This window comes from Melanotaenia boesemani, chromosome 7 (genome assembly GCF_017639745.1).
Source record: "Melanotaenia boesemani isolate fMelBoe1 chromosome 7, fMelBoe1.pri, whole genome shotgun sequence".
Taxonomy (NCBI): domain Eukaryota; kingdom Metazoa; phylum Chordata; class Actinopteri; order Atheriniformes; family Melanotaeniidae; genus Melanotaenia; species Melanotaenia boesemani.
In genome coordinates this window covers 34,982,181-35,007,288 of record NC_055688.1, presented here as the reverse complement: position 1 = coordinate 35,007,288, position 25,108 = coordinate 34,982,181, and the positions used below count along the sequence as shown (strand labels likewise).

Here is a 25,108-nt window from a genome sequence, read left to right as displayed (position 1 = left end):
TTGTTCGAGTGGCAAATAATCAAGATTCTCTTTTAAGCATATAACAGAAAGAAAAGCTTTTTTTGTAGTTTATTTTTTAATGTTGTGCATAAGATATCAAAGGATAGGCCCTGGACTATAAAATGTGAAATGCTGAAAATGTTTCAACATAAATGACTGAAATTTTAAGCATCCCTGCTCTTAATGCCAGATTTACATTCCTAAGATTTTTCAGTTATGATTTAGCTCCAACCAGAAAGTATATTTTTAGAAAAGGAGGAATGCTCAAGGATTCCTCACAGGGAGAAGGACAAGAATGACAACTTTAATGTCTCTATTTTTAGTGTCTTCTAAAACATGTCTGTCTGTTGCCCAGGGATGTGGATTCTCAGGATAGTTTTTCATCAGTTGTTTTATATTTATCTTTGCTTTTCTTCTGTCTATTTTTCGTCTGTTATTTAACCATCAGCTGAAATATAAAACCTGGTCGTCTCCCAGCATGATGCTGCAAATGGGCTTTGTCTCAGTCTATAATGAGTTCAGTCTTCGATTGTTGTTGATCATCTTTTAAAAGAATAGAACCACCACTATAGCCTTTATCAGATACATTTTTGTTTGTCATAAAAACCTGGAACCCAAATATCCTGACAATTTGATTAAAGATTAAAGACTCAATATGTAACTTTCTGACCTTAAAACTCCTCGTTCTGGACTCGTTTGATCCATTATGTGCACTTCAGGAGCCGTTGTTGCCCAGCAGCATCCCAAGGCTGGGGAACCAAACTATACAACTTTTTGTTCCAGGAAAATTGATTCAGGTGTGCTGGAGAAGGGATGCATTTAAAATTTAAAGGATCGTAGATCTCAAAGTCTGAACTTGGGCACCCCCGATGCATGATAATGTTGTACACATTCACACAAAGTCTTAGAGGAGATTTCAAAACATTGAGACATGTATTTGTGTTTCCCTGTTGCAACACATGATTAAAAGGAAATGGTTCTCCAAAAACCTGTCAAGTTCTGTACAAGCCACTTAATGACCCATTGATCTGAGTCGTGTGTTGCAGCAGGTAAACCTCTAAAACCTGCAGGACACTAGCTGTGTTTCCATTGCCCCTAAAATTGCGCAAAACCTAAATATTGTAATAAAAAACTAGTAATGGAAACACTTAAATTTCTAAAAACCTCTTAAAATATTGTTAAAACATTTTTCCATTCTCACGAGGTGGTTTATCAGACATGTCAATCATAGAAGTATATCTCAAAAGTGCAATGGAAACACTTTTTTCAGAGAATTAGAATTTTACAGAGAATTAGAAATCTCCATCTTCCTCAAAGTGGAGTCTCGTGGGACGAGATTTTACAAGAATAATGGCTAATGCGCTAAACACCAGTCAGTGGAAACACCTGCAAATCCCAACTGTACTTTGTTGAAAGTTTAGAAATATTGCCTTTATTTTCTAATGGAAACGCAGCTACTGGCCCAAGAGGTCCGGAGTTGGTGATCGCTTAAGTAGAGCATGACAAGCAACAGTAGACTGATTAAATAACCAAGTAAAGGGGAAAAAGTATAGTTGCTTGTTGAGTTGTTTACAGCCCTGCTGGACCATGAAAATACCATCAGTGACTGAGAGCAGTGGAAGGCGTGGAGGTTTGTATCTGTTTGAGAAGTTATAAAAGAGCTGATGAGATTTTCCACTGTGGCGCTAATAGATGTGAACTCTGTTGGGGGGATGGTTTACCAGCTTTTTCTGTGTGTTTTCTTTTGTTTCTTCTGCTACATGCACCTTTTACAGCCAGCAAAGGGCTTTTTAACTAGAGTTCATGTTAGGGCAGTGTGTAAAGATGGTGGTTGCACCATTTTTTCATTATTTTATATCGCTGTGCAGCCTTGTGAGTTGTAATGATTTTTGTTTTCTTTTCTTCTTAGGAAAAAAGAAATCCAAGTTCCAGACATTTAAAAAATTATTTGCCAGGAAGAAGAGAAAGGAGCCATCAGCAGGAGGGGTAGACGACGGTCTTAAAGCCAGCCAGTCGAGCGACAATGTCAGCAAAACGTCAGAGAACACACTCACTCGATCAGAAAAGGAAAAAGGATCTGGGTGAGATCACATACATGTTAAAATATCCATCTTGTTCAAAGTCTACAGGTTAACCATGATTAACTATCTGTACCTTTCTGTTTCTGCTCATAAAACACCGACACAAGAGGAAGCTTTTACATTTGTGTGGTTTATTGGCAAGTAGCACAGTGGTGGAGCTAGACTTTTATACATGGGGGGGGTCATAGTGAAATTAGTGATCTCATCAGTTGTGTGTTCACATGATGAAAAAAATTTTATACAATTGTGATTCTATTCTATTGACAGAAGGAACAAACTCCACAAAAACAGTCGGAATGTAAACCTTTGAATGTAACTAGCAGCCTTGCTAGCTTCCCATTTAAACTGGATTATCTAGTGCTAGCTTAGCATCTTTGTAGTTTATTTTGAGCTCCAATGTGAAAATCTTATGATTAACTGAGTTGATGTTTAGTCCCTAAATGCACTGATTAAAAACTAAATATGACATGGTTTCCCAACATTAGCTTAAAACTAATCTAGTGCTAGCATATAACTAGATTAGCACTTCTACGTAGCCTCATGCTAACATCAGGTTAGTAGTGTTACATAACAATAGTAGTTGTACTTGCACAGGGAAAAAATGTAATGTCTAGAAATGTGTAGCCAGATGTCAATGTTTTTAAAGAATGAATAATTGGGAAACTTCTTTGAAATTTACTTAAGACTGGTATAGTGATAGTGGTGATTCATGCAAGTCTGAAAAGATGTCTCCTCTTCCAGTGACTTGTCCAATCACCTGAGTGGCACCTGTTGTGTCCAGTGAGATTTCAGAGGTGGCCAGTGCCACCAGGGCCACCCCTCTAGCTCCGCCTCTGCAGCAGCAGCTATTTTATATGATAATTTACCTTACAAGTTACTGTGTTAGCACAGGTAGTATGGTTATGGCTGAGGATTTTTGTTAGGTTTCCACCCTGCAGAGTTCCCCCAGCTGTTCAGATAAATATTTTCTCTTTAGTAGAATTCATTTAGGAAAGAAAGATTGTACATTAACATCCGTCTCTGCTGAACTCACCTCAGTGGAGGCTTTTGCTTCCTGTTTTTGTAACAAGAGGAATTTCTCTTCCTGAGGACGAGTCCTGAATTTTTTTTGTTTTCCTAAGTTGTGCCATTTCCTGCCTTGTCTGCTCTTTGTCAGTGCCACAGGATATATCAGTTTAAATTTTATTACAGTCCTCATAAGAAGACAACTAACCATAACCGAAAAGAAATCAGTTTTATTGGGTTTAGGACTTTTTTGTTAGATGAAAGAAAATGACAGCATGTAGAACCAATAGTAAATTTTGTTATTGTCACTCTATTATTTTTATTTTAAGCCTCTCTGACTCTAGCCACTTGAGTTTCTTTTGTTCTCAAACCTGTAAAGCATCGCTCTGGACTTCATTTGTTTGTTTTCCTGTTTCTCAAAGGTCAAAGATCAGCCTGGGCAACAAGGCCCTGTCACATGACTCTATCTTTGTTTCTGACTCATCGGAGGCCAGTGAGGCTCTCGGGGCATCTCAGGACAGCATTCATGGGAAAGTGAAATCACTACAGGTAAAAATGTTAAAAATATGGCCCAGCCAGACTCCGACCTCTGACCTTCCTCTGTGCCTGCAGTGGTAAATAATAAGCAATGGTGCCATTTTCATGTGTGGTGTGAGAGTGTTGATAATCCTGTTATGTTGTCAGATGTTCATAAGACAAAATGGCACCAGCTGCTCTGTTTTATATTTAGCCAATGTGATTACGCTGAAGGGCTGAGTGCAATAGATGGGATTAAATAAGGTTACATTTCCTCATATATACAGTGTGGATTCAGAGTGGTGTGGTAAATGCATCAGTTCAACTGGGCAGAACTGTGTTGTGTCATAAACAGATTAAAGCTGTGTCAAAGCAAAATGAAAGGACTTGATGATGATAAGGAAAGCAGACAAATATCTGTCACAACAGGCTAAAATGGGAAGACGTGAGACGCAGATGGACAGACGGACATGGAGAGAGAAGCTCCTTGAGGGAGTTTACCAGAAAGGAAAACTTTCTCCTGCAGATTTATCTCAGAGGATTCATTTCATTTGTACCTGTTTGCAGATGAGATGGCTTAGAAATTATTTAGAAATGTATTATTCAATGAAAATATCAAACTGTTGTCATTGAAAATGGCACAGATTTGCAGGCACATCATTAGCATAAACTGAATTTGTTGTGGAAAAAGATCTGATGGAGATTTCCTGAGATTAATCCTCACCCTGTGCAGGACCGCCGTCTGATAAGCAGAATGAGGTCATCCTGGAGGCAAATAGAAACACATTATACAAAGATCAATATCAAATGAGGTGCTGGCTGAGGATAGAGCAGAATACAACACTGCTTATTGGCTGGAACACATTTTCACTCAGTGTATAATTTGTCAAAAAAACACCACAAACCCGATCTTTTGGAAAACCATACCTGTCTTTGAAATAATTAATATTATAATGATGATAATAAAAATAAAAGTAGCTATAATGATGGTATTAATAAACATGTAATCACATTATTATTATTATTATTATTATTATTATTATTATTGTTGTTGTTGTTGTTAACTAGAACAGTGTTATGAGCTTGAAGAAGTATTAAAATTTGATATGATGAAATGATTATATGAAATATGATAATTTGCTTTCAGTTTTGGATATAACTAATCATAAAATTGTAGTTGAATAAATGAATGAGTAAATAAATATTTAAATACATAAATTTATATTTAAATAAATACAAAAATAAATACTTCAATGTAGAAGAAGAGAATAAAAATGGAAAATAATTATAAAATAATAAAAGCCATATATGATTTATATCACTGAATGAAACATTATATATGTGAATTATATGCTCGTAAATAAGATAATTTTTAGCAGAAGGTCATTGAACACAACAGTTAATCTCAATTAGTCATTTTTCTGGTTAAATTAAGCAAATAATAGAAAATAATAAAATGAAACATACAGAAAAACTATGTTTTTAATTTAAATACCAAAAAACAAAAAAACTACTTTAACATCCCTTAAGGTTAGCTTATTGAGCATACCATGTTAGCAGTTTTGCTAGCTTACCTGCAGAGCAAAGATGTGAAGGTATTTAATAAACTAAATAATTTTACTTTAAAAAAGGAACAACCTACTGAAATATGAGAAAATAGAAGGCAATGAATGATAACCAAGTGTTTTCTAAACTGAAGGAGGAATGTGAGTTTACTGTGGTGAAAGTCATGATGCTAGCATTTGTTTGTTGTCACATCTCTGAGCATTTATTTCTTAAATAATGAACCAAGTCACATTAATTTGCAGTTACACAACAGCTATACAGTGTGCTTACTGAAGTAGCATTTGCACAAGTTTTATAAAAAATATTTATATTTAAGAGCTGGTTAGCTAAACAGGTCTCTCTTAAAAATGAGACTGTGTTTAATGGGACTGCCTGTATAAATAAAGGTTAAAAGGGACAAAAAAACTGGTGTATGTTAGTATCCAACTTAGCGCGACAAAAGCTGTATTGCACAGTGTTTGCTTTGTGTCCGAGTAAATGAGTCCCTGAGTGACTGTAACAGGACAAAATGGAGATAAAGAAACTGTTTGAGTTTCTGTGATACCTGCCACCCACACATGCATGCTGAAATACCAAACCACTTTCCCTCTCCAGTGCCAGGCATCTGTCCTCAAGAGACTTTCTTTGTTATTCATAATACTGGTTGAGGATATTTATTTTAAAAGTACTGATAACTGTAGGCAGAAATGTGTAATCAGATAAACTTTTGTTACCTTTTCTTTCTTTTTTTTAAGCTGCCATTTTTTAAACGGGTTGCCAGATTTGGCAAGACGAGGCAGATATATTTATTTTTGAGAAAGAAATTAAAAGGAAAAACCCCTCTATAATGAAAAGCAGTGCAAACAAAATATTTTTCACACCTAATTTAAAAGAAATCAGGTCTACAGATTTCAGGTTTTCTGCTAGTTTGTTCCACATATCAGGAGCATAAAAACTAAATGTTTACTTTCAACTCTTAGGATGAAAAGTAAACATGATCTGGATGATCCTAGCAGTCTCGGTGGCATCAGCAGATCAGATCTATATTTTGGACCGGACATGTTTTTGGACCGGACAGGAGGAAAAAGGCGGATTTGGTTCCTGCTTTCTGGATTGATCTGTTCTTGTTAACATTGCTGACTGAAGCTGAAGCATTTTGGAATATAAAGAGCCAGATGACAGCTTAAACTCTTTCATGATTTCCTCCGAAGTTTTCTGGCTGAAGGGATTAAATTTGGTTGCTCTGTGAGCTGATTTGAGGGAGATTCAAAGACAATCCTCGTCCTGGCCTTGATGTGTGGATAAAAACCACCTGTCACATTGCATCAATTTTTCCTTTTTTACAAGTCTTAACAGATCAAAGTTCAGGAGCAACTGGGTCCTCCTCCACCAAACAATACACACCTTCACTTCTCACTACAAAGTCTCATTATGTATTTTAAAGTACACAATGAAAGGGTGGTGATGAAATGGGTGAAAGTATAAATCCTACGCCAACTTTAAAGTCCCGCTTGGCTAAATGTGTGTTTTCTCTGCAGCTCCAGCTGAAGCAGGCCATCAGACTGGGTTCTCCTCCTTCACTGATGTGTGTGAAGAAGATGGAAGATGCTGGAACCATGTCTGAGGATGACGGGTTACCCTGCAGCCCTCCGGAATACACAACTCTTCACACAGTAATGGTAACACACGTTCTGTAAAGTCCACCTGAATGCTTTTTGTCAGCAGCGGCTCTGCTAATACTTTTTTCCTCTTCGATTTCTCAGAATCAGGCTCAGAGGAACAGTTCCAACAGTCTGCAGAGAGTAGACAGCGATGACGACCAGGTAAACAGACATCTGAAGGTTTAACAGGGGCGTAGCTAGACATGGGGCTCTACTGGGGCACAGGCCCCCCATCACTCACATCACATTTTTCATTATAAAGTCCTGCTGACTTTATTAAATGAGCAACGTTATGTTCCATCTACTTCCCTTTGCTAAGCCGCTTGTTACTGCTGCTGAAACGTAAAGACCAACTAACAAATTAAGGTTACAGAATGTGAACGTGAATTAACCTTTTAAGGCACAAAACAAAAGCTTTACAAAAAATGTCATTTTTAAATTATTAGTTTGACATTTTCTTCATTCCAAATGATTTGATATTAATGCATCAAGTATGACGTGATGCATCTTATTGATGCAAAATATGTCGTGATCAATCGCTGTAACTGTTTACCACAACATTTCAAATGATTGACGATAATAACTTTGATGAATTTCAGATAGTGAGTCATCTCAGTTGTCCCTAAATTAATCCCATCTGTTGGTTAGCTCAGGTGTCTTGCTCACCTCTCCTCAGAGAAATCAGGAAGCAGCCTCTTTTATTTTTTTGTTTTTGTTACCCTGATTCACCATTTCTTGGGGAAAACGTGACATTTCCTGCCTTCTTTCCCTCTGACTGTTGATCAGTCCCTACATGGGCTGCAGTTGAAACACCCGGTGCAGGTCTGGACTAAACCATTTCCTACCTTTGTCAAGGGGTGTGGAGGGTTCAGAGAACATCCATAATTATTGTTAATGGAAAATTCAGAACAAACTGGACCTAAGTGGAGCTTGTATTCTCATGAAATTGCTTTATTGGACATCCAGATTAGTGTACAATAACTGTCTTCTGTCCCTGTTGCTGTTATATCACCGTATATTTTGCTGTGGGATGGAAAACTCCTATGTGACATTTTACCGGGGGCAAGTGCCCCGGTACAAAAGGTCTGGCTATGAGGTCATATATGTTGCATTTTAACATTAAATTGTCTGAAAATGCTAAATTGAAACTCTAATTCATATCAAGTAAATATGAGTGACGTGCAGTTATACTAAATACAACCAAAAACGCTCAAACACAAGGAGATGTGTAGTTTTATTCGGTTTATTGAGTTTCATTTTGGTCAATGGCTCCGTGCTTTTTTACACCCTCTGGTTACAGAATAAAAGGAAAACAACGTTTTTCCTGACACATAGCATCATTTTTTATTAGTTGTGCAGCATTTTGCTTCACAGTAAAATACAAGAGAGATTATTTCAACAAATGACTCCGTCAAGTTATTGACAGGTTTTTATATTGGATCAAATCATTCAGGAGGACTGAGGATGAACTTCCAGTTGTCTTCCGGGCAAATCATCGATCAGTATTGTTGTTTTAGCTTCCATGTGAGCTGTTGTAGTTGGGAAAGGTGTGATCTATGCCCACTTTAGTGTGAACACTAGAGGTCATGATTATCGATTTTCTTGCTACGATTGTCAGACAAATAATCATGAAATTACCAGCATTAGCATCATTTAATTATTATCGTGGTTAACATCATATATGATAACAACTTTACCCTTTCTTTACTTTTAAGTTTTATACTTTGTTTTTAGCAATTCTGTCATCAGCTTCTCGCTTTTAATTTGCTGTCCAGCTCAATTAAAAAAAATGCTGAAAATGTTAAAAACCGGGCGGCCTTGCATTGGACTTAACAGAACCAGCAACTCGTTTATAAAACATGGAGTTAGCTACGCTAAAAAGTCTGATCCAGGCTTAAATGAGCATCATCCTGTGAGCAGACTTACCAACTTAACAACCCTTCATGTAAGTGAATAATAAAAACCGGGAGGAGTCCTCGGGCTGTGTGAGTAGAGCTTTGTGTACGTGACATGTGACTATGATGGTGGACGTCTCATGATCCGGTCTAAACATTAAACCACCACACGGTTCTAAATAAAACCCTTCTTCATGTAAACTGACCTCTTTTTCCCCTCAGCGCTGTCTTTCCCATCAGTTCTCTCATGGGTTTCTTTGCTGCTTCATCTTCTCTTTGTCCTTCCCCCGACTGACTATATGAACGCCTGCAGCTCAGACCATCACGAGACTTAACGCTCCCCAGCAGTGCAGTCGGTCAAAGCCGTTTCAGATTCCTACTTTTTGGATGAAGACATTGGAGAGCCAAGACATAAAAAGCCAGATGTCATGAAAACCACAGCCATCCCTTTAGTCCCACTGGCTGTTCTACGGGCTAAAAGCACAGTCAGCAGTATGACAAATGGGCACTTAATGATAGAGCAGTTTTGGCATTTTCAGAAAGGTTTTGGCCGAACGATTTCCCAACTGGAAACAGCCACAAACGCCCTGTTGTAAATATGCACACAAAAGCATGAAAATATTGTTTTTAAAGTGTATTTCAGTCACAGGAACGTGACTGAGATGCCGCAACAGTTGCATCGTTGTGATCTTCTCCACGTAGGTTTAGGGTCGATCTGTCTGTCGTGTTTGCTGTAAATCCAGTAAAAACACTCCAAGTCTTCTCACCTGTCGACATGTGCTCTTAAATGATTGACTCTGAGACTGAAATCTGCAAGATTAAAGGAGTGGAGACTATTGATTTTCTCACCCATTGATTTTCATCACTTTAAAGCTTCTCTGATCAATAATTTAATGTTAGAAATGGATGAAATCACTGTATGCAAGAAAAGAAAAGACCACTTTTTAGTAACAAATCTGCAGAGAATTATCACTTAGGCTTCACCTTTTTAGCCCAAATCACTGATTTGGACCTTTTGCTTTCATAAGTGAAAGTTCTGTCTGATTTGATTAAATCTGTCTGGATATAAAAGGAGTTCAGTGTTCTGAGGTGTTTTAAATTAGATTTTCTTCTGATGATTTAAATAACTCCCATTGTTCCAGGTTATCCAGTCATTTCACAGGACAAATGCATATCTGTGGCACAGTAAATAGTTGTCATGTGCTTCGTGTGTGATGCTAGAAAGTGAACTTAAGAGGGAGTGTGTTGTCCTAATCAGTCTTCAAACTGCTCTTCTTTTTAATAGCAAGTATTTTTTGCACTTTTCTCATAACAAAATTGCAAAATTATTGAAAATAAATTATAATTATTATAATAATTATAATCTCAGACTTAAATTATCTCCCATAATTTACATCCATCCAGCAATTTTATAGTTTGACGAATGAAGGATTCATATTTACATGAAGCTGAATTTTTATTTAACATTGGTCAGGGTTTAAAAAACAGGCTCCTTTTAACCCTCTGGTGGATGAATTATTATGAAACAGTACAACTTTTTCTTTCAAATAAAATATTTTAATTCTACAGACATGCACATTGATGTTTTTCTGTATTTTAATCGTATTTTAACTTTTACTCATTGTACTGATTTTTCTATTTGATCTATGAAAATATTTATTACAATGTATGTATATATACTATATCAAATGTAGTTATTCTTTACACATGGGAGAGTACTGGTGACTCGCTAATGTCCAATGAAGTTGTTAATGTACGATCCTCACCCATGCATACATTTAAAAACAGCCTTTAAATATGTGTCCTCTGTAGTGGACACTATGCATCAAAGGGTTAAACTCTTGCTCTCCTTTCAGTGTATATATATATATATATATATATATATATATATATTTAATTCAATTCAGCTTCATTTGTTTAACACTAATTCACAACAAAGACATCATAAGGCACGTAATTAGTTCAGAAAAAAAAAATCAATCAATCAATAAATAAAAAATCCACATTTGTCCCATATGTATAATAACTTGTAATACAAGTCAGCTCATACCTTGTGTTACCAGTTATTCCCCCATCCTAAACATGCATGATAATGGAAAGTAAAAATATATTATAATTAAAGTGATGTCATTTCACCAGAGTAATATATGTTTACACGAACCATTTCTGCTGTAATCATCTCAGCCGTGTTTGAACTCAAGCGACTCTTTAACCCTAAATGGAAGTCTGCAGCTTGACCTCCTCCACAGTTTATCTTCTTTTTCTCTGACCTTCTTTCTCTTTTCTGCAGCTGCAGAACTTTACGTGTTATTGCACTGACCTACTGTATGAGCATGAGTGTGTGTGTGTGTTCAGGATGCATTCCAATGGTTTCTTTGGCAGTCAACATGTCTGCATGTAGTTATAGCGTTCAGAGTCTGACTCGGCACGCCTGTCCAACACTCCGTCGTGTTTCCGTGAGGACTTTATATTGATGTACACTCTGCAGACCGGCTCGAGCCTTCGCTACAGCTCACAGGTCTCTGGTTCTGACCGCAGCCTAAATCCAACCCCATTGTAACCGTTAAACATAGAAATAGTTTCTAAACACAACGAAGATGCCATTTCTGTTCCGGTGTCTGACTCTTAGAGTTTTTCTGAACAGATCAGAGGAGGAAGAGTTTCTTTGAGGCTTTCTGGTGAAACAAGATGAAACTGTGAGGCGAGTGAAGGCTACGTCTGCAGGGAGGACAGGATAAGAGTTGGTCCTGCTGATAAGGACAGCTTATATTTGTACAGCTGGACTCCTTCTCAAATGCTTGTGATGCATTTCCTCTGGTTTCATTATTTGCTGTCTTTATTATTCCAGCTTTGTTTATCCTTTATTGACAGACACTAACACTTCAGAGCAATTTTTTTTACTTCTTCTGGTCTGCATGGTGACCAACTGTTTATACAGCAGCATGTGGATACAATTTCCCCTGGACACGGGTGGACAAATCTCAGTTTTTTGGCAGTGGGGGCTTCCCCAGAGGTCTCTCCAGATTAGTTGTTGGTTGTCCAGAAGTAGCAGGGAGTTCATTTACCTACTCCCAAATGCTGACCTAAGTGTTCCTTCTTTTTAATAAGCTATGTGTCTTTTGTCTCTTTCCTTTCCCAGCTGTCCTGTGGAGCCTCCAGCAGAGCAGTGAGCCCCCTGGTGGTTCCCGGGGACTTCAGTCAGCCCGCCAGTCCCTTCGGCTGTCTGGATAACTCTGCTGCCAAACACAAGCTGGGCCTGAGACACAAAGCCTGCAACAAAAGGAAGCCTGCCAGGGTAACACACACACAAACGTATATTTATTGCATCTCCCAGGAATTAATATTATTATAGATAATAGCAGCTCTAGTGTTATTTTGATTGTTTTGGATGTATTTTCTATAGTTTCCATAAACCTGGACTCAGCAAGTAATGCTGAGACTCTAAAAGATCTGTAGAAGGGGAACAATCAGCTTCTCTTTCAAAAAGGCTATAATCCTGCACGATTTCTAAACTTTGTTTAGAATTAGAACTGACAGACTGAATAAATTTATTGTTGCTCCATGGTTTATTTGCAGTTAATGAGCAGTTTTAGGTCCAGGTCAATCAATGAGCTGGATTTCCTTCTTCTTTCTACTTGGTCAGTGGTTGTATCGGGTAATAGCTCCCCCTAGCGAGCGCTTGCTGTAACTGCATGATGTTGTTCAGCTGGTTTGGTCTGCGTAAGTCAAGTGTGTGGCAGTGTGTAAGCAAACCAAAGCAAAGCAAGGTGCAAATTTTTCACAATTTCCCACCCAGTTGAACCAAGTCCTCTGTTCTATCCTGGTGTAAATTCATTGTTAGTCTGCATTTTTTTGTAAGAGGACTTTTAGACATCATAACAGAGGCTCAAGGACCACCTGAGTGGCATCTGATGATACCGATGTCATAACTAAAATCTGATGTTTGTGCAGCAGCTCGAAGGGAAAGTGGAGAGAGACTCTAGTGTGGAAGAGAACATCTCCGTACCAGGAGCAGAAGCAGAAGACATAAAAGAACAAGAACAACAGATGGCAGAAGGTCAGAATCCATCTTTACCTTTAAACTTGGTCCAGTCTTTCGGTTGAGTCTTCATGTATGGAAGTCTCTGAAAGCCATTATGAAATTTAAATATCACATTCTTTTTTCCCTTTGTAGAACACAAACGGTGCAAGTTTGTAAAGCTGCAAAGAAACTTTATTACTTTTTTTAAATAAAATTATTTTTGCTGTTTTAAAATTAAATATTGGTGGTTGTTTCCGGTTACATCTTTTGTTTAACTTTCGTTCAAATATGGAAGTCTCTGAATGCCTGAATACAATAAAAATTTTACTTTTAAATTTAAATAATTTAAATTTAAAATTCAACAATTAGATGCTCAAGCATAGATTAGATTAATTCATTTTATTAATTATTTAAAACTGAAGAGGTTGTGCTACATATAAAGATATCATTATTATTGGAATAATGCTACTGATACTTATCAGTTTAGTTTTAAATCAGATATCAGTATTTGTAACCACTGATGAAGAAAATGTTAAAAAGTATTATCTTTTTTCCCCGTGTGTTAAAATTATTCCTATTCTTCATTTATACAGTATTTAGCTATTTGATTGATTAATATATTAATAAAAAATGTAAAATGTAAAATCGATTTTAGTATTAATAGAAATGTTGATATATGTTAAATAAAAATAAAGTGGCCCCTTTAATCAAGTAATTTTGATGATTAGAAAGTGCAGTGGAGGTACAGGTAAAGGTTTTGAACAACTCTGCAAGCATCTCTCAGACCTGTTATAATTTTGTAGGTTAAACTGTCCTTAATACTGATTACTACCCTAATGTAGGCCACTATATGTTCATTTATTTACTTTTTCCCCTAAAACACTCCCACTCCCAACAGGGAGGAAAAATCATGCTGATGCAGGTAGTCCAAAGGTCCAAGAGGCGTTTTTCAAAACTATTCGCCACCGTGTTTATGTCTGACCTTGTCTTCATGCTCTTGTTCGCATGAGTGCCTTTGTCATTCAATTCAATATGGCAACTCGCACACGCAACGCGTTACTTCCCGCCTAACAAACGGTAGGAATGCGTGGCAGCCATGATGCTGACGCGTCGCTAACAGCAAGTCTATCGCAGCCCTAAGGTGTCTCCATTCGTGCCAGATACATCAGTCTAGAAATCAGATCATTATTATCTGAACTTTGTTTAATTTTACTCAAATTTTAGCTAGTGATCATTTATTCGGTGAGCTTTATGTAGACCTTTTTTTTCCACAATTCCTTTTTTTTATGTGGACATAAATTAAAAATGTAAACCTATTTTTTTTGTTTTGTTTTTGTTTTTTTTTGTTTGTTTTATTAAAAAAAAAGAAGAACAGCCTTGGCAGGCATAGACTGCCATAGTCCTGCTGCCTATGTTTTAATCTGGTTTTATTCATGAACCGTCTTTGTGTGATTCAGATGCAGCTGACGATGAGCTGAAACCAAAAGTGGAAAGGGAAGAAGAGGAAGATGACAAGGATGAGGAGAATGGACAACCTCGGGATCCTACAGTATCCCTGTTGACAGATAAGGAGAAGGGGGAGGAGGGAGAGGACGAGTCTGAAGCAGAACAGGATGTTTCTCACGACCCGGACACTTCCTGTCCTCCCATGCCGGGTCTCTCAGAGGAGGAAGCCTCCGATGATCAACCTCCGTCCTCCTCCAAGCTCAGCTCAAGATCATCCTCGCTGGACAGTCTCAGGTGTTTACATGTCCTTTCCTCCTGGTTTTCTCCTCCTAACTCTCTGGTTTGTTCTCATTTTCTTTTTTTTTACTAATGTGACCTTTTACATTTTACTTGTAGGGCAACACCAGAGCCCCCTGCTGGTCCTAGAGAGTATCTGATGGACCCTCCAGGTGCTTCCTATGGAGCGGAGGATAACCTGATAGCTGAAAGAGACTCTGCTTCAGAAGAAGACGACTTGGTCCAGGACATCAGTGATGAGGAGAGTTCCCTCTTAGAGGAGGTACTGAACTCCTTAAAGACTCCTCTCACATCTTGCCCTGTGGATGTGGAACCTGAAGGCGTTACCCTGGAGATGGACAAGGAGGAGGAGAGAGGAGTGGAGTTGGTGGGAGACGAAGATGAGGTGGAAGAGCCTGTTGGTTATCAGCCGGTACCTTCAGACTCCATCCTGTTAGATCAAACTGCAGAAGAAGAGAAGGAGGTTAAAAGTCCTTCCTTGCAAGAAGAAGAAGAAGTGACTGCTGTGGGAGAGGAGGTGAAAGGCAGAGCGGAAGAGGTGGAGGATGAGGAGGAGGTGCTAATCGTGGAGCGATTCACTCAACACAGTGTATGCATGTCTTCAGTATCTTTCAATAATAACATCACTGCTCACAACTCCGAATAACTTTGAATTCTCTGTGTACATATATTCTGTGTATATTCATGTACAATAATCTCCAATTAAAGTTCAAGTCTGAATTTTTTTTAATAAAAATATCACATTTATACTCTTCCAGGATGAAGAGGAAGGAGAGCAGGAGGAGGAAGACCAACCTCAAAACATGCTTACAAGACAGAGTATCAGTCAGCAAGCGGAGGAAGGCGAGGAAGAGGAAAGTGAGCGAGAGGAAGAGGAGGAGCCAATAGAGCTGGAGAAGGAACCAGAGGTGGAGAAGGAGGGGTGGGAGAGGGGGGAGGAGGCTGCTGCTGCTGCTGATGATGATGATGATGATGATGATGATGATGATGATGATGATGATGGAGAGATGGCAGTTGAAGTACATGAAGAGAGGGAAGTAGAGGAAGAAGAGGAGATGATTCCTGACTCCCAAGATGAGGAAGTTCAGAGTGCTTCCTGGCAGGAGGCCGATGAAGATGAAGTGTTTCAAGATGCTTTTGTCTACATAAAACACACAGAAGATAACAACTCAACAGGAAATGGTAATGAGGTAATCACCAGTCTGCAGGAAGAAGAAGAAAACTTCAGACATGAGGAGGAGGATGGTGAAAAGGAGGGCGAAGAGGTCGACCTCATCGAGCAAAAGTCAGAAGAAGACGTAAAAGAAGACCATGATGCAGAGCAGACGGAACAGGAACAGGACCAGGACCAGGAAAGCGATGAAAAAGTCACCTTTTTAGACACGAAAGAGCTGCAAAAAGATCCGAGTGAACCTGCAGTCGCTGCTTCATCCAAGCCTCCTCCTTTGTCTCTTCCTGGGTCGCATCATAGGACTCATTTAGACGATGGTGTGGTCAGCCCTCCCAGCAGGACTTCCACCTTACAGATAAGTCTAGTCTCTCCCAGCTCAGAGAAAGCTGCATCTTTATTCCAGCTGTCTCCAGCTGCTGCAGATCCCAGTGAGAGCACCACTGAGTTGCCTTCTCCTGGTTCAGATTCCATAGAACCAAACGCAGCACCAAAACAAGAGGCCGCTGGCACCGTGGAAGACGAAGAAGAAAAACAGTCCAACCAGAAACCAGAAGATCCACCTTCTGCAGCTGTGGGGGGAGCAGCCACCCAGCCGACGGATCAGAGTAAAATCCGCTTCACCATCGCCCCCGCGTGGCAGAGGTCGCAAAGCTTGAGCCCTCCTTCTTCCCCACCGACTCATGTCTCTTTGTCTTCTGGCATCACAAAGCCCACTGCTGATGAGGTGGGGGCTGCAGCTGATGGGGTTAGGAAGGCAGAGTCTGTGGGTCCAGCCAAGGCCGAAGACGTGTTGAGTCCAGGGAGTGTGAGGAATGCTGGGATCAAAGCTCAAGTTTCAGCTGCTGCAAGCACAGCAGGTGAGGATGCTGGACATGGAGGTGTAATGAAGACCGGAGTTCAGCACAGATGATCTAACATGTTTTTCCACCTGCAGAGAGGTCTGTGGTTGCAGAGGGAAACCCCGACAGTCCATTTGGAGTCCGGCTGAGGAAGACGTCGACTCTGCTCCGCTTCAGCTCGGAGGAGGAAAATCCTGAGGTGATGAACCAGAATGTGGAGGGAATTTAGTTGTTGCTGCTTTTCTAGTCTAAGACTCTGTTATGGTTACAGTTAATTTAATCCGTTTTAAAAGCATCACTGGGCCTCTTTCACCCGCTGTCCTCAAGAAGAAATTTCTTCTTTAGTCCTACTTGCAAACTTTTGCGAACATTCATGAAAATCTTCGTATCTTGGATTTGCTCTGAGCTAAAAACAAATCCTGTAATACTTGAATACTTTTACAAACATTTCAGTCCTGACATGTTTGAACAAAGTCAGTTTTTGTTTTCTGTTCAGTTTATTTTAGTGGCTTAAAAATTACAACCAGACTTTTGATAACTTTTGGTAATTTACTAAATTTTTTATAATTTTAAAATAAATACCAATATATTGCAGATCGTTAACATTATAATTCCCCTCAGAGGAGAAATGATCCATTTTTTTATTCATTTAATTCATTCAAGAACAAGTTGCAGTTAACACAGGATTTAATTTTACTTCTGGTCTTCCAAAAACTATTGATGCGATAGACTGAACGCACACCAGATCAGTTTATTTATTTATTTATTTTTATTTAATCATTTCTATTTAACCTTTATTTTTTCAGGGAAGTCCCATTGAGATTACAAAATCTCTGTTTTTAAGGACGCCCCAGCTGAGACAGCAGCCGTCCAAATTCCATTACAACAGCCTTAAAAAATAAAACAAAAACATAAAACATACTGTATAAAACATGTAAAATATAAATCTAAGAGGGCAATAGAAGAGGAGAAGCGTAGCTGAGTTCCCTCAACCACAAGAATATCACCCCATAAATGTCCAAGTCACCTGTGACTCCCAGATCCACCTGCTGGATCTGGTCTTTAATCACTAAATTACTACAACTCTTGTCTTTTTATTATAATAATTAATTTTATTAGGAGGTGGAGGTTATGTCCACACCTGCTGGATAATATCGGCACTAACAAAGCTTCAGACTCGCCTACAAGTTTTATTTCGTCACTCATTTCATCATCTCTGCATCTTAAAAGGATGCTGGATGTGTTTGGACTCAGCAGGAAGTAATTTGCTTTACAAACTGTAGAAGGTTCCGTAAGTAAAGAGATGGAAATAAACGTACCACTGCCATCTTTAGGCAAAGCAAATCTATTTGTATAGCACATTTCATGTACAAGACAGTTGCTGTACATAAAACATTTAAAAATGTCTACGTTTGGGGAAAGTTTAATCTCCACTGGCAGTTTGTGTCACTAGTTTGCAGCATAACAGCTAAATGCTGCTTCTCCATGTTTAGTCTGGACGCTGGCCTGGACGCTGGTCTGGACTCAGGTCTGGACTCAGGTCTGGACTCTGGTCTGGACTCTGGTCTGGATTCTGGTTTGGACTCTGGTCTGGACTCTGGTCTGGAATCTGGTCTGGATTCTGGTCTGGATCCTGGATCTGGTTTCCATTCATAATTTTGGCTTTATCTTTGTTATTTTTCTGTCTCTGTCTCACCTGATGTCATGACCTTATATGGACACTTTGGGGGTTTAGCTATAAATTTGGACCAGCTGATCCGTCCTTTTACCTACAAAGAGATTCACCAGTCTAAGAGGACAGAGACGAACAATGTTTTGGTTGGTGAAGATGTTCATATATCTGAAGGTTCTCATTAAAAACTTTTTTAATACAACTTCAGAACAAATTTAAAAAGATTTGTATGAAGATTTTGGTAAATGAAGCCCATGGTTGGATGTTTATCCAGGCCTGCAAGTTAGATTTTACTAGTTTTTATTAGCATTGGTTTAATTTTTGTAACTGGACTGTTTATGATGTTGTGTTGTTGACTGCTGGTGAGGGGATGTTGTCGGTCAGCGTCTCCTGTTCTATTTATGCATCCATTTTTTGTAGCTCTTTTTTTTTCTTTAGTTTTCTGAAGTTTTTTTTTTCCACTTTTTGGTTGTTAAGATGAGATTTAAGAAGGTTAAGTCATTTTTTTCTGTCTGCATTATTTTGTCCTTCAGCCTCCATCAGAGTCACCATCTCAGCCAACCGGCTGTAAAGCTGACTCACCACAGCCAATCAGCAACAAGCCTGCCCTCCCTAAAAAACCTGAGGGACACGTAGACGCTGGAGGGAAACCGAGGCGTATCTCAGGTGTGTATTCTCCGTCACACACTTCCTGTTAACCCACTCGGCTGCGCTGAATGAACCGTCCTGACTCGGTGTGTCTGCTGTGTTGTGGATTCAGACCCAGCTCCGGGTTGGGGTGTTTCTGGTGGAGCAGATCCTCCAAGCTGGATTTCTGTGGCTAAACAGAAACAGAAAGTCTACAAAGAAAACTCTCTGGATGAGATTACTGCCATAAAGGTAATGCATGGTTGTGTGGCTGCAGCTGCGTTCTAGCCGGCCTTTATGTGCACCCCTTAAACACTCGTGCTCTTCATCATCAGGAGGAGCAAGAGAGGAAGTCTTCGCTGCCGACTTATGTCAGCTCAGCTGCAAGCAGCAACAAAACAGCTGAGTCCGCCAGCAAAGGTCAGCACACACACGTAGACACACACACACACAGTCATTTAAACGTGTCCCCATAAAAGCTGCAGGGATCCTGCTTGTAAACAAGTCATGTGAAAAAAGAAAGTATAGCCTCTTTAGTTTAGAGTTTCATGTGTCAGGGCCTTAAATTTTATTTTTTATTTTATTTTGTAAAATGACCTTGTATTTCTTTAAAGATGCTTTAAATAAAATTTATTTATTTTCCAAAATTATTTTATTTTTAGTAGTATTAGTAGTAGCAATAGTAGTATTATTATTAGTAGTAGTATTTTTATTATTAAAATGTAGTATCAAACCTCAGATGCAGAAACCAAATATACCCTCATTGCTTTCATGGGAATTAAAGAGTAAGTATCAGCCTGGTGCTGCTGATCAATACAGTTGACTAGCTGATCATCATCAGTGTGATCTTCTCTATAAAAGGTTTTATGTAAAAAGTTTTTCCGCTTATGTAATACTGCCCTCATCTGGTTCTTCTGTGCTCCTGCAACTCTGACATGAAACTGAATTGGAACCGGTTTGAAGCAGCATGTGAGCTTTGTTCTGGCTGAAGTTTCTCATGATCACACTCAGAAATCTGCATGTTAGATTTTAAATATTAATTGAAAGGTGATTTAAAATCTCTGTTTCTTCTCATTTTATCTTTAATCCATGCTCAGTGAGTGTTTATGTAATTGTTAAGTCATCCATAAGCCATCTTTATCCACGCAGTCACACACACATCAGGAACATATATGTCCTCATTTTGTTAATTTTGTGTTTTGTATGTGTATTTTTCCTCCAGTTGGCCAGTCGGAGGTCAGTAAGCCAACGGTGTCTGTAGAAAAGGAGACCAAGAAGACTCTTTCTCCTCCAACTCCGGTGCCACCTCAGCCTTTAAAATCCCAGCCGCTCCCTTGCCCTGTTGCTCCAAAACCACAGAGGCCCTCAGCCACAGCAAAACCTCCACCACAGCCCGACTCACCCCAGAGGTCCCTGTCGCCCCCAGCTCCAGTCCCCGTTCCGTCAAAGTCTCCACCTTGTACAACGCCATCATATCTGTCCAAAACTGCCACCTCGCCCAAAACGCCCACAGTCACCTCCCCTCCATTTTCATCAAGAACCGTCCTGGAAAAACCTGGTCCCAGAGCCCCGGGGCTCCCCGGACAGGCCATGTCCTCCCAGCGAGGCCTGCCTCCCTCAGCTCTGCCCCAAGACGAGCCACCCTGGATGGCACTGGCTAAGAAGAAGGCCAAAGCCTGGAGCGAAATGCCACAGATAGTCCAGTGAAAAGCCAGGTTCAAAGTCTGGTACACGGGCCAGAGTTGGCTCAAACCCAACCCGAGTGGGTCGGGTGTGAAGGGGGCAGGATGCACCACAAATTATTTGCACACAAGTTTGTTTTAATCTTCAGCTTCAGATTGGTACTAAATGGTCAATCTACAGCTGAAGGCAGGCCTAACTCCTCTCTTCATTTCCTCGTGATATAGGCCGTGTTTTCTGTAGGAACACAGACGTTAATGTGTCTTACTTGAAAATGATCCATATTTTCTCAACAATTGTAGTTCATGATACGGTGCCTGAATAAAATAAATGACGTGTAGCCACACTGCCGTGAATATTTACCTTCATGTAACTTGGTTGAGTCGACAGGACATCACTAAACAATTCAGGAAAAGGACGAGGGACGTGTTATTTTACAGAGAAAATAGTGTATTTACAAAAGTAGAATCAATGATAGAGACAGAATACATATTGTAGTAAAAAGTCTATTTGTTTTGTCTTAAGACTGAATGAACATGATGTCTGTCTTTGTGTTTTCCCGTCTTGTGTGTGTTTGTATTTTAAGGCAGCGATGTTTGCTGAAGATAAATTTGCTGAAACTGATTTAACCTGTGATCCACTTTTCTTCACCCTGTTTTGTGCATTAGGAGCTTCAGACAAGCAGATTTCATCTTAACGCGAATCATGATCTGTGTTTGTCGCGTTAGCGGGTGCCGAGTGTGTTTGAAGCTGTCGGTGTAAATTATATTTTAAATTTTTCTCTTGATATTTTTAAGTTCTCTTTTGTTACTCGGAATAGAAAACGGCAGGTTGTCTGCTTGGCATCCTGCAAAAAAATCCTAAAAGTGAGCTGAAGAGTTGGTGAGAACTACATGGATTTCTGTTCTTGTTTTTTGTTTTTGTTTGTTTTTTGGGTTTTTTTGCAGCTCATCATAATGTTTTTAACCATTAAAAACTTCAAAAAATGAAATATAAATCATAAAGCTACTTGGTCACTTTGAGTTTGGTTTTCTGCGAGATGCCAAGGATGAGTTTAAGGAGAGCATTGCATACCGTTTGTTAACATTTAAGTCTGTCTTACAATATATGTGTTACACTTTTGGTTTTATTTTCTATTGACTTTTGAGAATTTTTATTGTACATAAAATGTAAGTAAAGAATGAATGAAATCACTGTTTTGTCTTTTTTTTATGCCACTTCAACATTTAAAGTTACAGTGGGTAAGAATTACTGACTTGCTGAGGGAGAATGATTTAAAATGAAAGTTGTGAGTGGACGGTGGCTGTAAGTGGCCAAAACTCTCCTGACATAAACATGTCTTCATTTGTGAATGGATCCAGTGGCCTCAGGTGCAGCGATGACTGTGCTACAGGTCTTTTTCTATGGTCATTTAAAGCCTTTATTTTAAACCATGCTCTAGCACCTATCAAACACAGCCCGTACTTCACTTTTAAAGGCTGAATATTGGGATTTTTTCCTTAAAAATAATTTAAAATGTTCTCATTTGCTGCAAGGGATAAAAGAAAGCTTCCCTATAAACAATCTGTTTCCTACATCAACAATGTCTTTGTCAAGTTTTTCTTCTTCAAAATAAGAGTTCCGCACCAGAGTAATTTGGGTGCACCGTGTTGCTCTTTCCAACTTCCTGGTTCCTTAACCAATCATATGTGACTCCCTGTGGTTGCCTAACAACAACAAGGCAGCGTTTGGTCGGCAAAAGAGCAGCACCGTGCAGGTATGGACGCTAGTAAAAGAAGCGAACCAGAAATAGTTTCAGAAAAACCTAAAAAGCCTCGACATCCTGCTAAAAAAAGCAAACGACCAAAAACGGAATAAAACGAGGATCAATATTGGAGAATGTTTTGCAAGGTGGAGAAGTCTGAGCTGGCAAAGTTTCAACAGGTAAGCACTGGAAATTTGCTTAAATCAACCGAAAAGGGGAAACTCCCCGGGGGGCGCTCTCTGTGTTTTTCTCTTTCGACTGCAGTTCTGATTTGAAACACTAGGTGTCAAGCTACTTATTTTGTCTTTAAAGCTCAGAGGATTCTCACTTCATATGCAGAGGTGTTTGTCCATTTAGAGACACTGTACTAAAAGTGGTGGCACAAATATGGCCACTGTCATGTATGTGGACCCATGGTAGATATAAATGGCTCATTTTAAGAGTATAAAAACGCAAGTTATTTTAATAAAATGATTACATACCAACAGTTTTTTTTAATGATTTATTAAAGTTTTTTGTCATTGACCTTTGGTCTTTACACACTACTGCACCTTTAAAACAAGCCTTGCTCGCTTGCTGCTTGCTGTTTAAACTGGATTATGTAGCTTTAGCGCTACACCCCCCGCAGCATCCTGAGGCTGAGAAACTGCATTTCACAACTCGGCTTTACAGCAGCACATCACAGGTTACCAACTGGATGTCAGAGATACCCCAGAGGACCTTATTGGAGGAAGAGAGGACAAAAGAGAGAAAGTGACAGAGCAGGGAAGACAAGTCGACATGAGAGTGAGTTTTACTGGTTACAGAGAGCTCAGAGGAGACGGGATGCAAGACGGATGCTGGATTTGCCAACGTTGGGTGGTACCAAAGTAGGGTGCTTTAAAACGTGTTTTTCATGAATTGTGAAAGTTATGAAACACATTTAGTTTTCTTTTGTACCCACTCCTTCTGCAGATTTTGTCTTATAATGAAACCATTATTGAATTAAAACTGTGAAGTAAAATGTTAACTTTTTACTACGGTGATTACTTTCGCCTCCTGTACAGGCACAGAATGAGACGACTGCAGTACAGAAGATCTTTGCCAACAAAAGGAAGCAGCAATCCTAACGTGTAGCATAGCAAAATAACCGGGAGAAACTCATCTAAAAGACTTTAACGAGCACTTGCGTCCAAATTAAACACAGTTCAAACCCAAACTATGTGGAAAAAATGATAACAGCATTGTCTGCATGGTGGTGTGGTGGTTAGCATTGCGGCCTCACAGCAAGAAGGTCTCTGGTTTAAATCTCGACTGTGGGGGGGGTTCGAACCTTGAAGGCGATGGCCTTTCTGTGTGGAGTTTTACTGGTTAGAGAGAAGAGACTGGATGCAAGACAGATGCTGGATTTGCCGACGTTGGGGGGCACCAAAGTAGGGTGCAATGCGTGTATGTGTGTGTTCTCTCCGGGCTCTCCGGCTTCCTCCCACCGTCCAAAGACATGCATGTTAGGTTAACTGATGACTCTAAATTCTCCCTAGTTGTGGGTGTGAATGGTTGTTTGTCCCTATTTGTGTCGGCCCTGCGATGCACTGGTGTCCTGTCCAGGGTGTACCCTGCCTCTCACCTGTTAATGCTGGGATAGGCTCCAGCTTACCATAATGGACTAAGAATGAACAGAGAATGAATGAATGAGCATTGTCCACTTTAGAGCTTCTGCTAATTTCTCCACCTCGAGCAAACCACACAAACAAGGTGTCACATGAAAGCAGAGACTCTGCTGATGATAGTACATTATATTGATGTTTTCTTCCATCTCATCAGCATCCAGCATCATACCCGGGGGGCCAGTGGAGATTGTGGAGGAGTATAAATACCTGGGAACAACTTAGACAACTTGATGAGGTTTTCCTCCAACACAGAGGAAGTCTTAAAGAAGTGCCACCAGAGACAGTACCAGCTCGGAAAGCTGAAATCATTGGGGGGTAACAAGGACATTCTCACAACATTCTGTTATGCATTTACTGAAGATGTAGTAACCTTTTCTTTCATTTGCTGGTTCCACTGTATCACCCTGCAGAACAGGAACCACCTGCTGAAAGTGGTGAAAGTCTGTAGAAAAACACTGAGCAGCCTCTCAGGTCTCTGACCCCCTCATGCAACCAGCAGACAGGGAAACCGACATCCCATATTCTGCTTCATGTTTGACTGGCTCTCCTCCAGACCTAGGCTTCGCTGCCCAGAAGTCACAACACAGAGGTGAAAGTCAACTTTTGCTCCTGTTCAGCTGATCAGTGCTAACAAGCTAAAATAAATAAAGCACTTTGAGCAGCACTTTATACTTGATAAATTGTTCTGGTGTTTTAACTTGTGCACTGTGTGAATTGATTTTATGACTATTGACTTATGTTTTTAATTTAATTTGTTTTATTCAGGCATTTATTTTTTATTGTTGCTTTTATTGTTTTTAAGGCTGTGTCTAAATTTTTTAACTTGGGAACAGATAAAATTATTTGAATTTTATTTGATTACAATCCGTGGAGCTAGCAGCCAGAACCAGAAATCATGTCTTAATTTCGCTGTTTTGTGGTGAAAAGTTTGATTCCAGCTCTAAAAACGCTGCTAATGTGTTCCCCTGTGACTCTGTCTTTGTTTGACATGAACCATGAAGGTCCTGCTGGTTTCCATGGAGATGAAGGAGGTTTATAGTGAAGGATTCTCTCTTCCTATCATAGACTATCTTGGGCTTCACTTCTTTCTGGATCCTCATGGTGTTTCTAAGGTGAATGTGGGGCTATCCCTGGATCCTCCTGACTCTGACCATTGATAGATGTGTCCATCATCAACATTGGCCGATGGCTTCTTGAGATATTTACCTGCATAACATCTCTATTAAACACCTGGAAATCTGCTCAGGTTTACTTTTTAC

General features: G+C 39.5%; 1 protein-coding gene and 1 long non-coding RNA gene across 2 annotated transcripts in view; both read left to right on the top strand.

The window, feature by feature from the left end:
- zgc:66433 (uncharacterized protein LOC321250 homolog) overlaps positions 1-21,649 on the top strand; it is a 53,464-nt gene extending 31,815 nt beyond the window's left edge. The window contains exons 3-16 of the mRNA XM_041990201.1: positions 1,910-2,081; positions 3,509-3,635; positions 6,686-6,826; positions 6,911-6,970; positions 11,843-11,998; positions 12,655-12,760; positions 14,182-14,464; positions 14,567-15,056; positions 15,226-16,495; positions 16,573-16,676; positions 18,683-18,815; positions 18,910-19,028; positions 19,112-19,196; positions 19,999-21,649. Coding sequence (XP_041846135.1) covers positions 1,910-2,081; positions 3,509-3,635; positions 6,686-6,826; positions 6,911-6,970; positions 11,843-11,998; positions 12,655-12,760; positions 14,182-14,464; positions 14,567-15,056; positions 15,226-16,495; positions 16,573-16,676; positions 18,683-18,815; positions 18,910-19,028; positions 19,112-19,196; positions 19,999-20,483 — 3,731 coding nt within the window. The 3' untranslated portion in view covers positions 20,484-21,649. The remainder of the gene's footprint in view (positions 1-1,909; positions 2,082-3,508; positions 3,636-6,685; positions 6,827-6,910; positions 6,971-11,842; positions 11,999-12,654; positions 12,761-14,181; positions 14,465-14,566; positions 15,057-15,225; positions 16,496-16,572; positions 16,677-18,682; positions 18,816-18,909; positions 19,029-19,111; positions 19,197-19,998) is intronic.
- Positions 21,650-22,342: 693 nt separating this feature from the next.
- LOC121643219 lies at positions 22,343-24,945 on the top strand. The gene is made up of 3 exons (XR_006011062.1): positions 22,343-22,379; positions 24,004-24,438; positions 24,915-24,945. It is a non-coding gene; the product is annotated as an uncharacterized LOC121643219 (long non-coding RNA).
- The last annotated feature ends 163 nt before the right edge of the window (positions 24,946-25,108 follow it).